Consider the following 25,421-nt stretch of genomic DNA (forward strand, 5'->3'; position numbering starts at 1 on the left):
GTTTGGTGTCACAATCTCCTGGCAGGCTGCGTATATCCCACTGTTTGCACTTTTTACCCAGTGGCGATAGTATCTTACAAGACGGTAATACGCCTAGCCTACAGGAGTGGTACGTTACAATGTGGACTTCCAGCATCTTCCACGGCTCCCGAATTCCTCTGGATCTCAACCTATGGGATGCCACGGAACGGCACATTCTGTTTCTCGAGACACCTCAAGCTCGACATTGGACGACCTATTATATGTAACTTGGTTAATCATACCGGCAGATAATTATTGACATACAATTACATCACTGCAATACGTAAGGAGAAAAGAAGACCTACCTATATACTATTACGTAGGTGTTCAAAATTCAGTTATTGGTCGGTAGATGTTCCAAGTTAAAGAAAAAATGAAATCTTTGAGTTTTACGTCTCACGGTTATGCCGGTTAGGCTAAAGGAGACGGTGATTATGAGAAATGAATGAAATGGTGGAATGAAGAAAGTGGGAGGAAACGGGAGAACCCCGAGAAAACCCACGCGCACGGTGTTTGTCCACCACAAAGTTCACTTGGCGGGAGCAGGGTTTGAACCAAGTTAAAGAAGTTAATGATTATAATGGTACGGGCATGTGCCATCTAGATCAGTCGCCTATCAAGTAAATATAATAATAATAATAATAATAATAATAATAATAATAATAATAATAATAATAATAATAATAATAATAATAATAATAATAATACCTCGATCGATAGAGTAGAGTATTTACTATCAAAAGTGAACGCACTGTATCGGTAGGACCACTTGGCACCTGGTGTTCTTACCACATACAGTAAGTAATATTACCATTAGCGGTTTCAAAGTTCAATACATTCGTAGCTCCCGACAACAAGTTCAGTAATTTTATACTTGTATTACATATAGAACTACTGAAAATTAAATTTGAAATAATGAAAATGACCAAAAAGTACAAGAGATACAATAATGTATTACAGGCAGTTTAAGCACTTTTCGATTTGCAAGTAATATGGCTGTACACGACTTTGCACTTCAACAATATAAGCGGACTCTAGATTAGAAGTTTTCAAGGTTACCGATTCACACACACACTTATATCTTCTCATTTTCTATAAATACTCACTTCATCGTGTAGTCTTCCGAGGCCTAGGAATTCTTTCTCAAACTTGGGTACACCAACACCTATATACAGTATATAAATTATGGTTGTCGTAAAAAGTGAAACAGTCAGAAGAATGCATCTCTTGAGACGTCTCGAGCTAGTCACTATAAAAAACAAAACAGTACGTTAGAAACAATTACATCTTAGCCTATTCACGAACTGAAAGACAAAACACATTTACTTACGTATAGAATGATGATAAAAGGTAATAATCATAATTGTATAAAATACAAGTTACAAGCAGATGTAGACAGTAGAGCTTCGATAACTCAGTAAACTCCTGTATTATGACCTAGACATAAAATTAACGCAGATAACGCAACGATTAACTACTATAGAATGTGTAAACAGCTCATTATTCTATAACTGTGTGTGAACAAGTTCTTTGGGAGGGGTAAAAAAGTAACATTAGGGTCCTAACAATACAATTGTACACTGCGTTAGAAAAAATCATAACTGAAAATACATTATGTCCTCAGTTATTGAACTGTTATAGAAATGGAAGACAACCATAAATCAAAATATAAGTCAATTACAAGATAATGTTAAACACAAACACACTAAAGGGACTACATATACACTCTTAGACTTCACGCCACGAACAAACTCCTCGACGGAGTATAGTGAACAAAGAGGAATGAGAAAAAAAGAAGAAAGAATATTAGAATCATCTGATCATATGTCTTTCTCAGCTGTATGACCTATGTGTCAGTTACCTGGACTAATTCAAAATCAAAATAATCACAGATCTCAAAGCTAATTTTATTTATTTATTTTACGACCTTCTCTTAACAAAGGGAACATACTGGTTCATCCAGTACGTACGAAAAGACATCTGGAAAACAAGACAATGGAATCAACTCCGGAGAGTTTTGGACAATATCATTCACAGAATGCCTCCAAAACACAAGAAGAAAAATAGCTACCAGCAGGCCTACAAAGAATATTCCAATAGCCAGCAAAGGTTATGGCACAGATATATATTTATCGAGCAAGTGAGGAAACCCAAAGGCGAAAGAGGAAAAACTAAAGCAAAAGAAAATTAAAACGAAAATGAAACAAACACTGGGTATTGTCAGTACATAAAAAGTATAGTGCAAAGGTAGATTACAGGTACTGAAGAAATAATTGAACAAATAAATAAAAATTATAATTGAATAAACAAGTAAATAAAAATTCAGAGGCGAATGAAAATTAAGACAAATATGACATAAAATTGAGAGAAATGAGAAAAAAGTGGAAAAATGCGAAATAAATATGTTTAAAAAGTGGGAACAGAATATGAAAACGTGTCGGTTAAAACGAGTAAAAAGACGGAAACACCAAGGACGGACAAAGAAGGTTTTGCTGAGCACGTGGTTGAAATAAGGAAATCTCGAAGCGGGTATAGGAAACAAATTACAGTAAACATTCGATTATTCGTGCAGGGCATTAGAGTATTATTGTTGTTGTTGATTTGATTTCAGCGTCCCTTCCAGCAGTGAGGCTATATGAGACGTGAACCTACAGCTTAACGTGGGATTTGAATCACATGAGCTCCCGCCGGGAACCGAACCCCGGCATTGGATTATTATTACATTACTTCAATGAAAGTTTTCGATAGATTCAAACGCCAAGAAATTTCGAATACATGTGAACCGACCTCATACAACTAGTAGCACGCGTGTCACAAACAGCAACAATCGAAACACAGCTGTAGTATACACACTTTACATGTTTGTGATTTCCTTATACTAAACTATTATTGACGCAAACCAATATACTTTCAGATTATTCATGATTTTCGTTCATTTATGCAGTTTTGTTCGGTGGTTAGCACGAATAATCGGATGTTGTGTGTACTTAGAAAATATTATCACATGACATTAAGAAAGGTACACTACAAGCTCTTTCGTTGCCACTTCATCACATAGAGAAGGAAGTGGGAAGAGAAGAAACATTAACGAGTAAAATGGTACCTATGAAGCATCATGTTGGGTGTCACATTGAAGTACATAGTTATGTAATGAAATGGTCAGAACAAAGGACTCCCAGCACGAGTATATGCGAATCAATACAAAGTAAAAGACATTAACATGACAGTAATGCACAGAGGTGATGATTTACAGGATTATCACACAGCCTCGCCGAAGAAATTGTATGCATCTATTGAAATATTAAATAACGACTAAAATATCATTCTATGATACTGCTGACAAAATAGCTTGAAAATAAACCCAAATAAGACAAAATCTATTATAATAGTTTCGATTGGCAGAACTGAAGTTTAGCATTCTTTTCAGCAGCAAGGCTACATGGGACGTGGACCTAAAGCTTAACATGGGGCTCGAGCTCGTGAACTCCCACCGGAAATCGAAACCGGGTCTTCAAATCCTACGGCACGTACGCTAACCATATAGCCAGAAGGGATCTCTATAATAGGTCCAAGATCCCTAACAAGTATTACCGAAGAAACACTATTGCTGTTGTGCTATAAAATTAAAATCCAATAATTTAACGTAGTCAACACCAATTACAGCTAGATAGCAAATACTTAATCGCTCTAAACCATCGGCAATACATAATTCTAGAAATTTAGATAGCAAATTAGACAAGGTTTAGTATATTCCACAGGAAAGAAGTTCAAACAACAGACAAAAGATAGTATCAGGTTTTATATAACACATGAAAATCAATTTCTGTGGAGGAGTGGGATAGGCCCTTCTTCCACCAAGTAACTTAAACTAAATATTTAGACTAATCTTGTAAAATCAAAGTTTATAGAAATTGCAATATTGTTAACTGCATTTTCATAAACTTTACAAAATCCTTCTCACAAAAAACTGCTTTCTTAAACGAAATGTAATACAATTGATTATTTATAGCTGAGCCTCGTAGTTGATGCTTTTCGAATAGTGCTAATGAACATGAAATTGCTGTAGCAATATGCATAATTCAAAGTTCATAGTCAAAATGTAGTCGTAGTTCAAAAGCCGCAAACATTTAAGAGGCCTCATCCCGGCGAAATTAAAAAACCGCTAATTTTACAGTAATTATGTGATATCTTCCAATAGATAAAAGATAATCAAAATGTGGAAGAGCGCCCTAGACAATATCATTTTACATGAGATACCATTATCACGACTCACTTATCTGCTTTCGATTTCGAGTCATTTTGAAAATCGGCATTTATTTTCGCGTTTCTAAACAGTTGAAAACAGAAAGCCACTAGGTGACTTGTGATAACAGTACCTCACACAAAATAATGTCTAGGGCGCTCTTGTTCCACATTTCGATTATCTTTTATTTTATCTTTATCTTTCATCTTTTATTTTATTTTGAAAGCTAAAATTAAGGAACTTGAAGATAATAGTAAAAATAAAAACATTCGGGACATGTATAAGGGGATCAACGAATTTAAGAAAGGCTATCAACCTCGTGCTTATATATTAAATAAAGCTGACGGAACAGTTCTCACTGTTACGGATAGCATCTTAAAAAGATGGAAAGATTTTTTTGACGATTTGCTGAATACGCAGCCAAAAACTAATGTGCGTGGAGAAAAGGAGATACACAACGCAGAACCGTGTATTCCAGAACCCAACACAATAGAAGTAGAAACCGCTATAAAGAAATTAAAGAAACACAAATTAAACACAAGAAGGAATTTCGGGTGTAGACGAAATTCCGGCTGAGTTATTTTAGCTGGAGGCGAAAAATTGTGGAAAAGATACACAAATTCATTTTCCTTATCTGGAACAAGGAAAAATTACCACAAGAGTGGAAAGAATCAATCATTGTTCCAATTTAGAAGAACAGCGACAAAACTGACTGTAATAATTATCGAGGCATTTCTCTTCTGTCAACATCCTATAAAATCCTTTCGAATATTCTATTAGCAAGATTGACCCCACACGCAGACGAAATTATTGGAGATTATCAGTGCAGATTTAGACGAAATCGATCAACTATCCACCAAATATTTACCATTCGACAAATACTCAAAAAGAAGTGAGAATACAATACCCCGACACATTAACAATTTATTGATTTTAGAAAGGCCTACGACTCGGTTAGAAGAGAAACATTATACAACGTTCTTACAGAACTTGGAATACCGAGAAAGCTAATTAGATTAATTATGATATGTTTAAGTCAATCCCAAAGTAAAGTACGGGTAGGAACATTTTTGTCCACGAGCTTTCACGTCGAAAATGGCCTGAAACAAGATGCGTTGTCGCCATTATTGTTCAACTTTGTTCTGGAATACGCTATAAGGAAAATCAAAGATAGCAACCAGGGCCTACAGTTGAACAATATTCACCAAGTTATGGCATATGCTGATGATGTATATTTAATAGGGGATGATAGGAGAACAATAGAGATAAATGCAGAGATCTTATTAAACGGTTGCAGGGACATGGGTTTAGAAGTAAATCCAGAGAAAACTAAATAAAAAGAAGTGCGTCGGGACCGTAATACTGCAAATTATGGAGGCGTTAAAATATTAAATAATTCTTTTGATAAAGTGGATACTTTCAAATATCTAGGATCAATATTAACAGACGAACATCATATTACGAAGAAATTAAATGTCGACTAAATACAGGGAATTCGTGTTACTATTCGGTTCAAAATCTCTTGTCGTCGCGAATTCTGTCAAGGAATTTGAAGCTTAAAATATATAAAACGATAATCATGCCTGTTGTTCTGTATGGTTGCGAAACATGGTCGCTTACTCTGAGGGAAGAACATAGACTGAAAATATTTGAGAACAGGATCCTGAGACGAATATTCGGACCCAAGAGGAACGGGAATGGGGAATGGCGGAAACTTCACAACGAGGAACTACATAATTTATACGGCTTACCCAACATTGTTAGGGTCAAGTCTAGGAGGCTTAGGTGGGCAGGTCATTTAGTTAGAATGGAAGAAAGTAGAAACGCTTTCAAAGTCTTAACTGGAAGATCAATCGGAAGATCTAGGCGCAGAGGGGGGGGGGACAATATTAAGATGGTCTCGTAGAGATAGAAATACAAAGTAGAAACTGGATCCAATTGGCTAAGGATAGAAGTCAGTGGAGAGCTTTTGTGAACGCGGCATTGAACCTCCGGGTTCCATAGGCCACAGAGTTAGTTAGTTAGTTAGCTACCCTGTTTGTGAGTGGCGGCCATTTTTGTTGAGCAGCGCGTGCCAATTAGTAACTTTGCACACATTAACCTAAACTTGTATATCTTAGGACAGGATTATTGTAAAACATTGCAATCAGCATCACTTTCTTCAGCCTTTTCTCTTGTTTAATTTTGTTTCTTAGCATAAAAGGCCTTCAACTGAACACTAATTTAGTCGAAATTTAACAAATTCCACTTTTAAGAGCTGAAATTTATAATGAAGGAGTGAAATATCCAAGCTGATTTTTTCTTTTAATTATAATTACGTATGGTACTACACTCAGTGATAAGTGTTTCTTTTTTTTTTTTTAATTTGAAATATTGTAATTTTTGGCAACTTTGCGCTATATCTCTGCTGGTACATGGAATAAAAAAAAAGCTTTTTTATTGTTTATGCCTTTTTTTACAGGATATACATATAAAGAAACTATAGTAAAAATTTCAACTTTGATACTTGACAGTGAATAAAGTTATGAATTTTCAAAAATTGCATAGAAAACGCATACTTAAGCTACTCTCAACCATTTGTTTCTAAACTAAATAATTTACCATCTTGAATCATAGAACACGTTGTTGTAATTCCTTATTTTCATTTTAATGTTGAATGACTTACACCTTAGCATAAGCTTACAACATTCAAATAAAAAAGCGAATTTTAAACATTAAATAAATTTTATAAACAATGATAAATAAAATAAATTAATTATTAAATATTGTAAGAAATAAAAAGAGCATTGGAAAACATTGAATTAAGAATAAATACAACAGGGTATGTCCACGAAAATAGGGACAAAAATTCATGAAAGAAATATAGTTATAATTTTTAGTCAACTTGTTCTTTTGATAAAAAATATAGTTGTATGTAGCTGGTATCATTAATTTTTTTTTCAGAGAATTACTATTTTCTTATTTTTCCTGTAGGTTACCTTTCATCTACTAAGTTTTGATGTTGATTATATTATACAAGCCTTATTTATTATTACATAGGTCTTACTTTCTTCTTTCGGTATCCCAAGTAAAATTTCATATAACTGATGAAATCTTTTCTTAAAGTAAAGTTCAATGTTCAACTTAATTAAACTGTGCTTATTTCAAATTATTAGAAATGTATACTGCTTATACTTAATAATAAAAGAGCGTTGACAAATGTAACGTGAGTTACCCGACTCTATGCATATTCCACTAAAATAAATAGTCATAAAATGTAAATAAAAATTTAATATTTTTGTCATAATGTGTGTCCCTATGTTACATAGTAATTTCATGCACATAGCTATGCCAGAACAAAAGAAAATGTACTAAAAAATCTCAGGTTCTGAATGTAGGGAAAAAATTTGTAACGTGAGTGGAAAAATTGAAAAAAAAAAAAAAAAAAAAATCGGAAAATTTTCATTTGGAAGCAAGTAGTAAAACAACTTTTCGGATTGTGAATCGGAAAGTTTTATTGCTCTATAGAAACAAGTGAAAGGAATTTCCATGGGTCGGAAAATTTTCACTATGATGTAGAAACAAATGGAAACACTTTCCATAACTTTCCGACAATTTTTAATATTATGTATAGTGATGTTAGGTGCAACATTTTCCACAATATTTAACTGCACATTGAACTATAAAACTGAATTTCTGTAGAGGAACTTTAGACAGCAACAAATTATAATTTTCCAATTAGCTTTTGGGAGCCGGAAAATTTTCTATTTCGAGTTGGCAAGTAAAAATTTATATAGTGTTTCTCTCTCACACACACTGCGTATGTGTAAAGTGCAGGGAACATAAATCGAGTTCGTAGAGTACAAATATCCCATCTCATTGTTTAAAATGTAACAAGAAAGCGAAAAGAAACCTTTGTGAATTTATTAATTATTTCGAAAACAGAAAATTCCACTATTTCTTCAAATATAGCCCTGCCTATGTAATGAAATAACTACATAAAAGTTCCTTATGAAGATTATTTTTATAACAGAAAATAAGAAGAAATGCTTAGATTTTATTATGTTAACACTCGTAAATTATAACTTCAATATTGTAGTTTTGTATACTTAATATCTTAAAGCAAATATTTTGTATTGCGAAACTACCATTATTATATATAAAACATATATTAGAAATAATAACTATTTGATAGAACAACTACATATATAACAAAAAAGAAATATATTATTTTTATTTTGTAAATTAAAATCAAGTTGCTTGTTGTTTTTAGAACGCAGCACTAACAGCAGAGCTTTTTACGTTTTTAAAATTATTTTATTGGAAGAACTACACAAGTCAAATTGCTTATTAGTTACTTTTACTTATTTATATATTTATTGAACAAATTCCCAGATACAGCATAACTTTGCCATTTTACACAGGAAAATGTTAACAAAAGAAAGAAAAAACAAGACAAAAATAACAACAACATAGAACAATGTCAAAAAAGAGTGTAAAAGTAATGCTATTCCGTCAAAACTCGTTTAATTGCTCTTTCAAACACCGGGTAGCTCGAAATAATGTCCACATCAGTTGTTACTTGATTATAACAGTTTGGCATTCTGTAAAAAAAAGAGACCTCTGTATAATTGCCAACCTAGGACGGGCAAGATGGAATAGGAATCACGTTCTCTTCTGAATGAATATATGAATAAATAAATGCTCATTTCCAGAAAATGTTCAATATTTGTTTTCATGAGTTACTTAAACTGGAATTTTGGGTAGTCAAAAATTTACAGTAGGTACTTTATATTATCTAGTAAAGATATGAGAAAACTTCGTCTTACGCATATTAAACTGAAAAAATATGATTTTATGAGATCAAAAGGACTTCTTACGGAAGTACATATTGAAATTTTTGAAACATTTTTGCAGAAATGAAGAATCGTTAGATCTTCACTTCATGTAACTTTTTACAGACAATATTTATTACCAATAAATTTTACGGTTAAACAACGATGTAGGAATAAGTGGAGTATGTTTTTAAGAATCGGAAAATTTACATCACTGATTCTATGTAGCAGAAACATTTTATAGATTAAATTTTGTGTATGTATATTCAGCTGTTCAAAAACAACGAGAAATAATATTAAAATTTCCCACGTAATGTTCATTTTCCGTATATTTTGTTTCACCTTCTACGTTATTGATTAGTTCTATGGAGTCGAAGCTTGGTAATAAGTAGCAGTAAACATCCAGGCCTGTAATTTTTCGATGTTGAAGGAATAATAGAAATTCGTTGAATAGTTTCAGAGAAAACCTCAAACAAACTCACAACCATACAAACATTCCTTGTCTATAATATAGCACTGTATATAGAAATATAAATAAATAAAAATAACAATAAAACAAAATTAAAAATTTAGAAATATATAAAAATTATACGAAATAAACAAGCCGAGGTGAACGAACTCAGAAGCTCTCAGCGTGCAAAGACGTGGAACACTGCCTCTGTTGTTGAGCCGAACCTGGCCACCAAATATAACGATCTTTAGCTCCTGGGCGATACGCTACTTGCCCATCAAAATTTGTTCAGATCCAGTCAGTACTTACCGAGAAAGGAAGTATTGCATACAAGGCGTGTGGAGATGAGCTAAGCCTAGCTTAGCCTGTTCCTGGCTTGTATAATTTTTTATTCCTTTGGCCATGGGCTACTTGCCCACCAAAATTGATTTAGATCTGGCCAGTAGTTATGGAGAAATGAAGTACCACATCCACACACCCACGCTCATCCCCCTCCCACACACATACAGGGTGTCTCAAAAATCCCCTGACGTAGGGTAACTCTGTTATTATTAGAGTTGCAACAAAATGAAAGAGGGGAAACCGTCTCCAAATATGATGTTTTCAATCTAAAGTGAAGGATTTTTTTTTTTTTTTTTTTTTTTTTTTAAATCGGACAAGCCGTCTGAGTTATACAATCTTTATGCGCCCAATGTTAAATGAAAATGCAACGTTGCCATTTACCTGGAGCCACAACATAAGCGAATGAAGTCACTGTCTTTTATGCTAACATGTCGATGGCCAGCCCCCACTTCAAACAGTAACTTCATTCACTTATATTGTGGGTCCAGGTAAATGGCAACGTTGCATTTTCAATTAACATTGGACGCATCAAGAGTGTACAGCCCAAACGGCTCATCCGATTTAAAAAAAAAAAAAAAAAATTCTTCACTTTAGATTGAAAACATCATATATTTGGAGACGATTTCTCCTCTTATATTTTGTCGTAACTCTGATAATAACGGAGTATGTCAGGGGATTTTTGAGACAATATATATATACCTGGAGTGAAACTATAAGCTTCTGTACGCTTATGCTGGGAACTACAATACTAAGATAACTAAACTAGAAGTACAACAGAAGATAATGAAAACATGTAGACTAGAATGTAAACTAAAAGTAATGATAGAAAGGAAAATGGTATATAAGAAATAGGGGGAGTGAAGTGAGATAGATTACGAAAATGGGTATGGTTCACGATAAGATGGTAATGTAAATGTCCCCACACCTAATTCTGGCGGTAGATATTTTATTTATTTATTGGAATTCAACATTTCATTCGGCACCTTGAGACGGCAGCAGCTAATGAGACGGAACCTATTGCTTACGATAACGAATAATTAAGGATATTTGTTATATTTTAATTTATAGTATGGAAATGAATGAGGGTAAGTAAAGATCTGAAGATCAATAGATAATGAACACATCTTTTGTATAAATTACTAAACAAAACTACAAAACCAACATTGAGTTGTTATAATTAAACACCATGAAAAAAAATGTTAGCTTGAATTCAGTGCATTTTATAGGAGCAACAAAACCTTTAACTTTTTCTGTTTCTCTTCAAACTACATATTTTAATCCTTTTTTTTTTTTTTTTTTTTAATAATCACTGCTGAGTTGTTGTTCTTTCATTTGACTATTACCTTCTTCTTTTATATTTCATACTTTATATTTTACATAAAATGAGTTTTCGTTTCAACATAATGTAAAAAGTGTTTGACAACATAAAGAATTCATTGATGTGGCTCTAAAGCTCACGACTTCATTGACTTGGAAATTCCTAAAAAATATTAAACGAGCTATAGAAACTATATACTTTAACAGACATGAAAACTTAAATAATATTTCAGAATCACTAGAATATTAATCTCTTACGTGTGGTTCCCGCTTCGATTTTATATAAACAGAGATATAATTTGCTCAGCACCATAAGGTACCTACTAAATGAACCCATACGATAGGAATTGTCAGTTTGAAGAACCATCTTTGGAATTTTCGCATAACAACGATACGCGGGTTCCAGCTTTGTTAAGATTTTCAACTTTTTAAATACCACGTCCAATTTCCAACAAAATAAGTTATTTTTCTAATAACGGACATAGAGAAGTGAAAAGTTAACTAAATAATTCCAGAAGACGAAAAATGAAGGAATGACGAATCATTTTCAATGCAATCTTTAAGTTTTACGTCCCACCGTTATGCCGATTAGGCTGAAGGAGACGGTGATGATGAGAAACGAATGAAACGGTGGAATGAATACAGTGGGAGAAAACGGGAGCCCCGAGAAAACCCACGAGCACCGTGTTTGTCCACCACAAAGTCCACTTGGCGCGAGCTGGGATCCAACCAAGAACCCCAAGCACCGTAGGTACGAATCATTTTGTGTACCTTCTCATCCTTATTTACTACGTTTCTATTTCACAAATTAGCAACTTTGTTGGGCGCTGACTAACCGCTGTCATAGCTCTCAAAGGGAAATCCAAACCACTGGTTCAGGTCTTTATGTGAGACAAGCCTTGGCGGTAATCAGCCTTTCTTCACTGCCATTATCATCATCAAGTCATAAGAAAGGAAAGAAACAATAAGAGACGAAAGAAAGAACTTTAGCCCAGGCTCACACTTGACAAACGAAATAGAATACTGGTGCATGTAGTCTCCCATTTCTTTTTCTGACACGAGTGCTTGTTGGATCAGGATTGTTCAAATTTTTCCCAGACCAAAACTACTTTCTTTTTTTTAACCCGCATAAAAATACAATAACCCTCTTCCTTCCTTCAAAAATAAATAAAAATAATAAAAAAAAAATAACTTCAAAACTTGGATTGAAATGATAATCTTCATGTTATCATAATTGGAGGAAACTACCTCTTCCATATCTTCAAGTACGACTTATCACTTATCATAATCAGCTTGCAACTGAACTGTGGCTCCAAAAGTGGATAGATCAGATCAGGAAACTATGAGTTCCTATTGCCTATCTAGTGGAATGTGTGACGTTCAGTACATTATCGTTTGTCACTAAGGTCCTTTAACCGTAAAATCTATAGTGAGAAAGCAAACCAGCAACTAGAAATCGATAAGTGTTTTTAATGATTTCACTACATTAGTTCTTCCCCCCCCCCCCCAAAAAAAAAAAAGTTTTTTTATTTATTTTTTTTAAGTTCACTTAATAAAGCCCCTTCTTTCATCTCTGCTTGCTAACTCTGAGACTCTATTCCAGTATTTGTGTGTTTTGATGGAAACTAAACGGAAATTTAGTCAGGATGACCGGTCCAGGGATTTGAATCCTGAGTGCAATAGGGAGCCTATTCTATATTATATAGAAATATCCTCCGGTCTGTTACTCTACAAAATGGTCTACTTCTTTCGTTGTAGAAATCAAAATATAGGCGAGTGTCAGTGGTGAAAAGTATATCCACGAAATGCTGATGGGGTATCAAGGATTCTCTTTGCGTGACAAGTAAATTCCATACTTTTATGTGTAAAATATACCATGAATACTTATGTGGTAATTTAAGTACGAATACGGCATTAAATGTACGTACAAAATTTAAGTTAAAAGAAAGGAGGGTTTTCACAGCCCTCGTTTGGATGCACGATTATTATTTATTTATTTTAATGACATAAACAAGAAAAGTTCGATTGAAGGTTGAATTTTGATGGTATCATGTGTCCGGGTACGGCTAAATAAAAAATTTTCGTATTGAAATAGTAGTAACAACCGTTGATGCCTATACAGGAGTATCGTTTTCTTGGACACACAGTACTCGACAGTAAATTTCATTTTATAAGGTAAATGAGATTGCGGAGGAATTACAGCTACCAGAATGGCGAGAATAGGATAGATATTGTTTGTATATTTCCGGCATTAATTAGGAATGAAGGTGACAGGTCTCAAGTGTGTATACATGCATTTACCACAAATTAGTTAAATACGCTATTACAAAACACATATGAAACAAAACTATGTTGTAAGCGTTTTCGTTGACAGTTCATCAGGCAAAGGAAGAAGCAGAATGAAAATATATATGAGAGGAAAGAGAAGTAGTGTGTAACGTTAGATTCGAAGCCATAGTTATTATTATTAGTATTGTGTCATTCCTTAATGATAGGCTAGGAAATGGACATCCGAAAGAACTGGACTCAAAAGCATAGATATGACAAGAATGAACAAAATTACACTTACAAGCTCTTTGCAACTAAGACTAAAATATTATAAATCGCACAATAAACAAAATTTCTTGAATAGAGGTAACGCATAACAAAACAGTCAATTCAATACCTAGGTTATGTGTCCTAAATTTTTAAAATCAAATACTCAATTTACACACAGAGAGGGGAAAAAAAAGAAAGAAAAACAATATTCAACTAAATAAAAACTGTATCCTTGTAACTGGAAATCCTAAAAGGTGAACCAATAGAAGTTCCAATGGAACAATGAATTACAATCTATTAAAAGATAAATCAAAAACTAAGGATCCTAAACAAGCATTTGCTATTTAGAAGTCTAAATTTGTAAAATATAAACTAGCAGTTTATGAAATAATATGTTGTACTTATGAAATTGAAGCAAGTTAAAGTTAAAAACAAATATAGTTATTACCTTTCTCACAGGCACCATTCCGACATTCTCCAATTTTAACTGAAAGAAAATCTACAGAAAAAAATCAGTTACAATGTCTGTTATACGGATTAAAACTAGCCTCATATCAAAGCAGACTTACGATACAAAGTAAAAAAGTGGACATGCTAATGGTAAACAACTACTAAAATGGCGTTAATGCAAGCCATATAACCACATGTTCAACACAGATACTTCCTACTACAAAAATCTTCATGTATCTAGCGGAAGTTTTAATGTAGAAGCTAAACAAATGCGTTTACTTTACCTACGTAGAAAATTAAAATTATGTGTTTTCATTTATACTTAAAGAAACACCAACGGTATATTATTTCACGAACAGTCAATACTTTGAAGTGCAAATGATTCTGGAAGAAACTCTGGTCCGCTTTAATTATGTTAATATTTCATACTGTGCAGTGTGTCATACTGTTAATCAGGAACTCCTGACACTGAGGTACTGTGCTATCAAAAACCAGGATTTACTTTTGATTAATTCTATTTAAAAACTAAGAAAAACTCATACACATACAAAATAAAAAAAAAATAAATAAAAATTAAAGGATATGCTGTTCTCCAGTAACTGCTCTTTGAAGTCCAAATTGTGTACATCTCTACATCCCAATACATACCGTACTGTACACTTGCTAGGCAAAAATACAGATAATTCTTAGAGGAAAGAAGCTTCTCTTGAAATGAGTAAATTACTGAGAAGACAATTCTAACAGATACGAAAGATTTCCTTGAATCGTACATAGAATGAAATAAAAGAAAAAAATGGTATCTTCACCATTACAAAATTGTTATTCCCTGATAAAATATAGATGTATAAAGGAGACGTACAAAGAACTTGTATAAAAAGGTATACAGTTAAGGAAATGGGTTTATTGCTTCGAAGATGCTAATATGTAGAAAATAACCACAATAAGAATCTACAAGATGAACGGAATCTATGATATGTAAGAACGAAAAAGAGTGTGGCATTTAAGCAGAAGTGGTTACAATATCAAATAGTACTGTATAAAAGAATATTTTACACACAGACTTTGTCGAAACTCTGAGCACACTACTGGTTTTTCAGAATTTTTCAAATAAAAGACATTGTGTCTATACAGAACTCTGTTTATTGAAACTGTATGTTAAATTAATAACGTTGTTCATATAAAGATACGAAAATGCAGATCGTGTTCATATTGAGACAAAATTATTGAGGAAAACTGATTTGCAGTACACAGATAAATAACGAACAGACAACTAACGTCATGCTTTGTTTGATGACGGAACGTTTCAATGACATCTAGTAATGTTTATACGAACCCTTATTAGTAATCGTCTGTTTATTACCACGAACAGTTGATTGTGTGCTATTCAATCGTATTGTATATCAATAAAGTTGGATGCGAATGTGTAGCATGCGGTTGTGCTCTTTTCACTCGCGCGAACTAGTGAAGAGCATGCAAGTACTATAAAATGAGGAAGAAAAACTTTGAACTAAGTGTGAAATCAGGTGCTCAAGCGGTTATTTTGAGAAAAGAGAGTATTCTCTGCGGTAAATCGCTCAGTGGTTGCAGATATCAGTCGGGACAATCCATCTGACTCTTGAAAGACAGTCACAAGCAGTTGTATATATTGCATGGAAACAAACTGGTCGTCTAGAAAAAATAACATCTCGTAAGGACAAGTTCATTACGGAACAGATGTTTAAACGCTCCGAAAGCAGCAACAGAACTATGGAAGAGCTGTTCCGAATCGGTATCAGATAGGACGGTGGTCCGAAGCTTGCAGACTTATGGACATGGAGGTCCGGTTGCACTAAAGAAACAACTCATTCGAGCAGGAAACATTGCGAAAAGGTACTCTTGGGCAAAAACAACAATGAAAGACGGTACTCTGCAGTGACTAATCTAAATTTCAACTTTTCAGTTCCGAATTCCACATGTTTGTACGTCGCCCTTCCGAAAAGGACTGTGTAAATACCTACTGTAAAACACGGAAAAGGTCGTGTCACTACGTGGGATGTTTTATAGGCAGTGAAGTTGGTGATTTGGTTCAAATCAACAGAATAATGGACAAAAGCGTGTATCGCAACATTTAAGTGAGACATGCAATTCCATTAGGAACGGCCATGTGCGTGGGTTTCCTCGGGGTTCTTCCGTTTCCTCCCACTTTCTTCATTCCACCATTTCACTCATTTCTCATAATCACCGTCTCCTTTAGCCTAACCGGCATAACCATGGGACGTAAAACTCAAAAATTTCATTTCATTTTTCCATTAGGAACGGAGATTTTGAGCCCTAACTTTCTACTACAACGTGATAACGACCTGAAGCATTCTTCCAAGTTAAGCAGTAATTACCTGCAAAGCAAAGAAGAGGTTCACATCATCACAATTCAATGGAGGCCACAATCTCAGGATCTGCCACCCATCGAGTTCTTATGGAATAAACTTCACATGAGAGTCCGTGAAATGCCAACGAATATTGAAGATATCTGAGAGGCTCTTCAAAGCTGTTGGAGTCGCACAGTTTCGCCAAAGTTGCGTAAATTGATCAAACAAATGTTTGGGATTTTGTAAAGCTTATATCAAGGTTAAGGATTGGCACTTGGATGAGCGCAACTTATTGAATAAATTTGTCTCAATTGAAACAGAACAGTTTATTTTCATTTCCTTTTGTGGACAATGGTATTTACTTTGCAAAACAAGTCTAAAAACAGGGTTCTGTATGGATACAGTATATTTTCTTGGGAAAATTGTGAAAAATCACTAGGGTGCTTAGACTTCGAAAATGGCTGTATATTTATCAAAATAATAATAATAATAATAATAATAATAATAATAATAAATAACTATATACTGCTACCCGTAATGTTGTGTACCAGTAAGACTGAACATTCCTGCACTTCGACTATATGTACTCGAGCTGTATTGAGTAATAATAAACGGTAGGAAAGACGAATTGAAGGGTAAGGGAAAAAAAGGAAGAATGTCAAAAACTGCATTTTCGAGAAAACGGCGTTTTAATATTGAAAACTGCGTAAGAAGAGTAGGGTTAGTTAAATCTTCTGCCCATTTTACATGGACATTTCTACATTTACTCATGCATAGCATATACAGTCAAATAGTACCAAGAGTCACCAACAGATAGGGCAAAGCACCAGAAAAAGCACATACATGGACATTCCTTGTTTTTTCCCCTTACCCTTCAATTCGTGTATGCAATATACAAGATTTTTTAACGCTTCACGCTTATGCCCTTTAGGTTAAGGAAGAAAGATGATCAATGACTGTGAATGATTGTGAAATTACATTTTTGTGCTCTCCCACTAGAATCAAACCTAGGATCACATCTACCAAAGAAACACACACTAACCACTAGAATAGCGGAGAGGGCTGAAAGACGTTGGTGATGCGAAATGGAAGACGTCTCCGATTTTCAAGGAGGGAAAATTGTTGATGCGCCGCTAGTTAGAGCAAATGTATTCAGGAATGTCTGTGTCATAAGTGTATCGAGAGCAGCAATATCCAAGGTGATTATGGCACGTAGCAAAGTATAAAATAAATAAATAAATAAAACCAAAAAGATGAACAGTGGATAGAAATCAAGCTTAGGTGAAACAGATCGCCGAATATTGAAGATGTAAAGCTATAGAACTCAATCAGCATCTGGAAGTACCTGCTTCTACAATCAAAGTCCAACGAGAGCCTCGTAACTTCAATATCCACAATCAGGTGCAATTTCAAAACTTCTGATCAATCACCATCGCCAACACGGTACTGAGAAAAATGATACCGAAATCATAAAACGTCGTATGTACGTCGATGGTTGGATGATAGTAATGTGATTCGATGAGTAATATTTCTTGTTTCAACAGATTCTCATTGTTGATTTTGAAAGAAGCGTACATTCCGGACTGCCTATTTTCTACCGTAAAATATGGCGGCGGCTCTGTGCTGGTATGAGTTTCAATTTCGTGGTATTCCGTCGATCCTATTATTACTCTCCAAGAACGAATTACTGACCGTGATTACCTTGATATATTAAATGACAATGTGAATCCTATGGTAGAGATATTGTCCCGTAACAACAACGCAATCCCTGTACATGACAAGTTGCCAACATACAGAGCCAGACATACAGTGCTGGAAATTGGTATAAAGGCAGAGGGATATTTGAAAATAGAAGAAGGGAAGAATGCCGAGGATGGATAAAGTTGATATATTTACAAAGTAACATTGTAGACTGCACAAAATCAAAGGCATATCGTTTGTTAATACGTCACTGGCACGCGTAGTTTATACAAAAATATAAATTAGACCATTTTCGGGTGGAAATTAGTATAAAGGCACCCATTGCCTTTGGCAAAAAATAAAAATACAGTGTACGGTACAGAAATGAAAATAGATGTTCAGTACTTGATTGACCCTCCTTTCTTCTGAATGAGTTGGAATATACGCTTCGGCATTGTGTTTATGAGATATGTTAGTTGTTGCAGTGGAATAGCTGACCACTCTTCTTGTATCGCGTTTTTCAACTCAGCAACCGTCCCAAATTGCCGACCATTGCGATAAACATTGCGCGCAAGGATTCCCCAGAGGTTTTCTATCGGATTAAGATCCTGGCTTCTCGCTGGCCACTCCATAACCTTGATGCCCTTACCTTCAAACCACAGTCGGGTTGCTGCTGCCCTGTGAATAGCAGCGTTGTCCTGCTGGAAAATCAGGTTCTGATCGTCTAACTCCTCATACATCCGCACCAATTCTATTTCTAACATCTCTATGTACGTAGATGAATTCATTTTGGTGTTGAGCCATGCAATGTTGGATGTACCTTTAACACAAAACGCTACCCAAATCATAACACTTTCTCCGCCAAAATTTCTGCTCATTTGCACTTGCTCCTCTTTCCTAAGGTCATGCCAATAGTATTGAAAACCATCCGGGCCATCTAAATTGAACTTCTTCTCATCACTAAACACAACGTGATTCCATTCGGATGTCCACGACATATGTGTTTCCGCAAACTGGAGTCGCGCCTGCTTGTGCTTCGCACTAAAGGGGGGTTTACACTTCCGTTTCTTGAATATAAGATGTGGATCTTGATTCAAAATTTGACGCACTTTTCTGGATCTGACAGGTAAGTTGCAAGCAGCAACAATTTGGGAAGATGACATATTTCCGGCCCTTGCCTTGCGCACAATTAATCGTTTCGCAGCCTCCGAAAGTTTTCATGTTCTACCATACTTCCCGTTCTTTTCGTATTGTGCGCCCAATCGAACGTAATTATTAATTACATAACTTGAACGATTTAGCTGTTTAGTAATTTGCCGATTTGACAGGCCCATGTCCTTGTACGCACAGACACGTGCTTGTTCCTCGCTGGACAACAACTTTCCACGAGGCATGGCCCACACAAGCTCACAGACGTTCGCACCCGCACTTCTCTTATCGCACTGTGTCAGCTGATTCCCAAAGTGGCATCAAGAGTAATGCTGAACGTGTAGAGGGCGCCAAACAACGAGTAACGGTGGGTGCCTTTATACCAATTTCCACCCGACAATCGTCTCATTTCGCTTTTTGTGTAAACTATGCGTGCCAGTGCCATATTAGCAAGCGATATGATTTTGATTTTGTACAGTCTACAATGTTACTTTGTAAATATATCATCTTTATCCATCCTCGGCATTCTTGCCTCCATCTATTGTCAAATGTCCCTCTGCCTTTATACCAATTTCCAGCACTGTATTTAGGTGTGGTTTGAGAAACATAAGAATGAATTTCAAAGATCTTCTGGCCGCTCAGTCCCTTGATTTGAACATTACTGAACATCTACGATAGGTTTCAAAGCAGTGTGTTCAGTAGAGATTTCCCCCTCCATCATCGCTGACGCAACCGACTGCTGTACTCCATGAATAATAGTCAGTCAACTATTCCTCCGGAAATGATTCACGAGCTTTATTTCTGAATTCCGCCAAAAAAACAAGCTATACTACAGACTATGTAGGTTTAGCGTTACACTCATTGGTTTTGTTACGGTGCATCCATCGTATATAATTGTTTCTAATTAAAAAAAAAGAAAAAATGACAATATTAAAGGTATATTTTAACACTGCATAGTAAAATTAAAAAAAAAAAATCTTCCATAAATCTACGAACTGAAATTATTCAGAAACTATCTGACGCAATAGTGAAATCGGAAAATACTCCTACTAAAACACACAATTATTCTGTGTTACTTAGTTCTTCTCCAAGAAAATAAGCAAGTAAATTGTACACACTAGCAAACTACATGGATGACAGTTATAGCATATACGAAGCAAGATAAAACTTGAAAATGCACAGAGCATACAACCTAACACAACAGAAATACAAAAACGATAACACGGTAAAACAGATTTATATAGCAGAAAATAGTACTAACTTTTGTATACGGCTAATAGTTTCACTGCATCAACTATTCTAAAAATACTTTCTTTCAATACACATATAACTACACGTCGTATAAAAAGGAACACCACTAACAGAAGTTCATTAATTACTTACAGCTAATAGAAACTTTTCCATTCTTCTTCTGTGTTTTAGATTTTGCTTTTAACCTTGAATTTAAGAGGTGATGATTGCCCGTGGGAATTCAAACTCGTTAGTATTTCTAATCACTTGTTTACTCGAGAGAACCACGGACGTATAAATAAACCTAATACTTTTAAATGGAAAACTTCAAAACAGTCATTTAAATTATTATTAAAATCGCCTTACCCAAAGCACTTTTTTATTTACACTACTATGTATGTTTCAGCAAAGGATTGTTGCCATCCTCAGCACAGGTTCTTTTAGAAAACAACATTTGCTTGATGAGCTACATTAAGATTGATTCCTTTACCCTAATTTGTGACTTTCATCAAGCAAATGTTTTCTGGAACGTGTGCTGAGGATAGTTTCGTGTAAGACAGTTTTAATAAGTATTTAATATGTATCCTATTATATCAAACAGCATTTAAATTATTTCAGCTCTTACGCGTTTTCTAACAATTCTCCGTAATAGTAGGAGCCACGGTGGTTCAGTGGTAGAACGTTCACCTCTGGTGCATTGGGTCTTTGGTTCGATCCCAGTTTGCGCCAGGTAAGCTTCGTGGCGGATAGACACCGTGTGAGTGGGTTTTCTCGGGGTTCTTTCGTTTCCTCCCACTTTTTCATTTTTCGTTTCCTAATAGTGTGTTCCAGAACGGTGCTGGAACACACTATTAGGAGCCAGAAATGAGGCAAAGATTCGCATTTGAAAATTTATGTATTAATAAAAATAATAATTAGACAAAGGATGGTTAGGTGATGAACGAGAAACAATGATTACTAAATTGGCAGAGCATTGACATAACAACGAAAATACAGCGCGAGCTGGCAACCTTTCATTGAAGAACAAAAGAGCGTACAAATCGACTCCGCCATATTGCAATTTGCATCACCACCATTTCATGCGAGATCGTTGAACTTGACAAAGTATGTTCTAGCACCGCTCTTCCCTTGGTAAGCCCGTTCCATTTTAATTCCTGATGTTTTTCCTTCTTCCTGTTTTTATCCTCCGTAACCAACACTCCAGGGAGAGTCTAAAGCTCGGAAAGTACAAATAATACTCAGAAATTACAAAGTCTGTAATTAGAATGACTGAAATAAGTCAATTTGATAGGACATCATTTGACATATTTTACGATTTCTTTTGCTTTTACAACATATTCCTCTTCCTTTCAGCCAAGATGACATATTTATCTATGATTTCGTAGTTTTCTTCCATATAATTGCTTTTTAAAATATTTTTCCTTATCTTTATTACACACCAGGGTTTGAAAAAACCCGTTTTTTTTTTGTTTTTTTTAAAAAAAGCCCAACCCACCTGAGCCCATATGAGTTTTTTCGAGTATTTTCGGGTTTAATTTCTTTCTTTTCTTTTTTTCTTTTTTATTTAATATTTCAATGTCTTTGCGGTAAAAGTGTGATTTATATTTCAAGATTATTGTTGTCAAAACTTGCAACAATTCTCTATTCACTGCTGTTTTGAAATATTGCCGCCATTTTAAAATTTTATGTTTGATCACCGCCAAAATGTATACAGCTAATTTAGAGTGTCTCGTGCTTCTACTCTGAAAATTTCAACGTGAAAGACCGAAAATTGCGCTTTGTAGCGTGCATACCCGCTATTTTCTTTAAATGGCCGCCACTTTGAAATTTTACGTTGGTATGCCGCTTAAATCTATACAGGAAAATTAGTGTGTCTCGTGCTTGTACCCAGAAAATTTAAACTTAAAAGACTGAAAATAGTACCTTGTAGTGTGTGTGTGGTACAGGCAGACGAACGAACAAATGTGGATCGAATCATCCCAGGAGCCTCAGTAGCGTTCACCAAATATGAATACCAAATATATTAATTTAAAACAAAGATATAATTCGTGTTTTATAAAATGAATGTTTCGAAATGTCTTATACGACATAAATATTTTCCAGTGTAAAATGAATGATTTATTTGTTGGAAGTTCACTTCCGATTCTTTGTGCGTTCAACTACGGGAATTTCCCGACCACTTATTGCAAGCACTGGCGTCGTAGTTTTTTAAATCTGGGGGGGGAATCAAAATCAAAATCCTCTTTACAACAAAAGTTATATATACAAAATTGTCTGTTTCTTTAATTGTATTTGACAAAAATCTGGGGAGACGCGTCTCCCGACCCCTCCCCCCTCTAACGACGTCCCTGTTGCAAGATGTTTTTTTCCAGAAAATTAATTTAAAACAATTAACAAAGATATAATTCATATTTTATAAAGTAAACGTTTCAAAATGTCTTAAATGAAATTAAATATCTTCGAGCGTAAAATAAATAGTTTAATTGTTGAAGTATTCACTTCCGATGCCTTGTGCGTGCAATTGCGGGAATTTCCCGAGCACTTCTTTCGAGAATTTTTTTTCCTTTCCTTCGAAAATGCAGCTTTCCTTACTGTATATTGAAACTTCCACTAGTACAGAAGTTTGAATTCAGCACTGGAAATGGGGGTGCGGTGGCTCAGTGGTACAGCGTTCACCTCCGGTGCTTGGGGTCCTTGGTGCTTGTGGTCCCAACTCGCGCCGCGTGAATTTTGTGATGGACAAACACTTTTCTCGTGGGTTTTCTCTGGGCTCTTCCGTTTCCTCCCACTTTCTTCATTCCACCATATCATTCATTTCTCATAATCACCGTCTCCTTTAGCCTAACCGGCATAATCGTGGGACGTAAAACTCGAAGATTTAATTTCATTTTTTTCAGCACTGGAAATAGTAAGCGTTACGTAGTTTTCGGAACTCTGAGCATTAAGCTTCTTAAATTTGACAAGAATTTTTACGCTATTTGCTGGTGTTGATTCTACAGAATGCTTATTTGAAGAGTAGCAACAAATAACTGCACTAAACTGTTGTTGTTGGAAAACCAAATTTTACTGAAGAATACTTGTGTTACCATTCAAGGTAATCAAAAAAAAATGCTAATAGTTTTACGAATGCACTACCAGGGTGGCCACTCATTTGGAATTTCAAAATTCCCTGACTTTTCCAGAAATTTTCCCGGTTTTCCAGAAAATTTCTAGAGAGATCTAAAATTGGTATATCATTGTTTTTCAAAGCTTAAACAGAAGCTACAAGTGAAATGCAATGTGGACTAGAGGATCATTATTTAAAAAAGAATCACAAAAAACACTAGCGAAGATAAATAGTCTAATTTTAATCACTTATTTGCCTAATTTTCAATTCTCCTATGTGTTTCCACTCCATTGTAACCAACTGCTGCACAGAACGAGAAGAGGAATGTCTATCCCTATCGCTTTCCAACCTTAAGCTTAATACTAGTTACAAAAGTACACACACTTACAGTCCACTATTAAAACACAAATTACTGGAACGAACACTACTTTACTGAAATGTTTTAAAACCTCAAATCACAGATTTGCAGTTCACTAAAATCAAACTGAAGTTAAGACCACATCCACTTAAATGTTTTAAGACTTCAAACCAATAATCTCATCATCAATTGCAGACAGTTTCTCCTTGACATCATTCAACAACTTCATTTTCTTCGCCTCGAGTTCAATAACTTTATCATTAATGGCATTTCTCTTCTTCTGTTTCTTCTCTTCCTCTTCTTGATTCCTCAAAGACTCAACATATACTCCATGAGCATTGCGGGCAGCATGGACAACCCTCTTTGTAATTGGAAACTTATCAATACCACCCACAGCTGAAATTTTATCATGTACCTGCCTGAGTGCAATTAGACTCAACTCGCTTTGATTTTCAATTAAACATTCTTTGTTGATTGAAAATCCCCTTTCCACACTAGCATTTCCATGAGATAAAATGAGGAGAAATTTCACAAAATCAGTCATATGTATTGAGCATACGCCTAAATGCAGCATCTCCATCCAATGGTCATCTAATCTCTTACTTTTCCTGTCATAATTCCTCATTGCTTCCAATACAAGATGATTTTTAGCAAAAACTTTGAATTCACCTTGGATTTCATCAGCTAATGTTCTTAAAATCCAATTTTTGGATACTACAATTTCTAGCCAATTGGACAATCTCTTTGCAGCTACAGTGTCATCCATAACAAACACTCTTGGATCCAGGAAAGAAATTGCTCTTGCCAGGTTGAATTTTAGAGGTGACCTGTCCATTATTTTCAGTATGAATTTCTGACATCCTGCGCGAGTCTTGTCGAAATTCAAGAGTCTGTCTATCCGATACGGTATTGGTTTTTCGTATAGCATCCTTTGATGTGTACCCAATGTTTACAAACTTGGCTGGCTTTAAGTTTTCGCTATTATTGAAATCAATCTTAACCAATGGCCGGCCTTCCAAAACACTATCTTTCACAAAACGACCTGCAACAGATAATACTATGGCCTGGAGCAAGTTGTAAAGGAAAGGAGCTAATGGAGCTTCTCCCTGAAATTCACGCAGGAAAGGTTCAACAGTTTTTGCTAATGTTGTGAAAAAGCCAAGTTTTGCACCAATCAGGTTATCATTTGTGAAATGTCTTACAGTATCAAAGCTTTTGCACTGTGGTACTTTCTTCTCATCAACAGCCCACTGTACGTATTTCTTTACGTTCGGTAATATTTCCATCGCCCGGCAAGCAACGACTGAATTTTCTGTCCATCTAATGCTGCAAAATTTTTTTCGGAAACACAGAAGACCTTGTGCATCTTATGTAATC

General features: G+C 35.0%; 1 protein-coding gene across 2 annotated transcripts in view; it reads right to left on the reverse strand.

The window, feature by feature from the left end:
- Positions 1–25,421, reverse strand: part of LOC145688357 (uncharacterized) — a 154,122-nt gene that overhangs the window by 106,486 nt on the left and 22,215 nt on the right. Inside the window, exons 2-3 of one of the 2 annotated variants that reach the window (XM_081762504.1) lie at positions 14,175–14,225; positions 1,128–1,270 (exon numbers count right to left, since the gene is read on the reverse strand). In XM_081762504.1, coding sequence (XP_081618630.1) covers positions 1,128–1,270; positions 14,175–14,225 — 194 coding nt within the window. The remainder of the gene's footprint in view (positions 1–1,127; positions 1,271–14,174; positions 14,226–25,421) is intronic. The other variant, XM_081762505.1, reaches the window with a different exon arrangement.

This window comes from Thermobia domestica, chromosome 6 (assembly GCF_964235325.1).
Source record: "Thermobia domestica chromosome 6, izTheDome1.hap1.1, whole genome shotgun sequence".
NCBI classification, from domain to species: Eukaryota; Metazoa; Arthropoda; class Insecta; order Zygentoma; family Lepismatidae; genus Thermobia; species Thermobia domestica.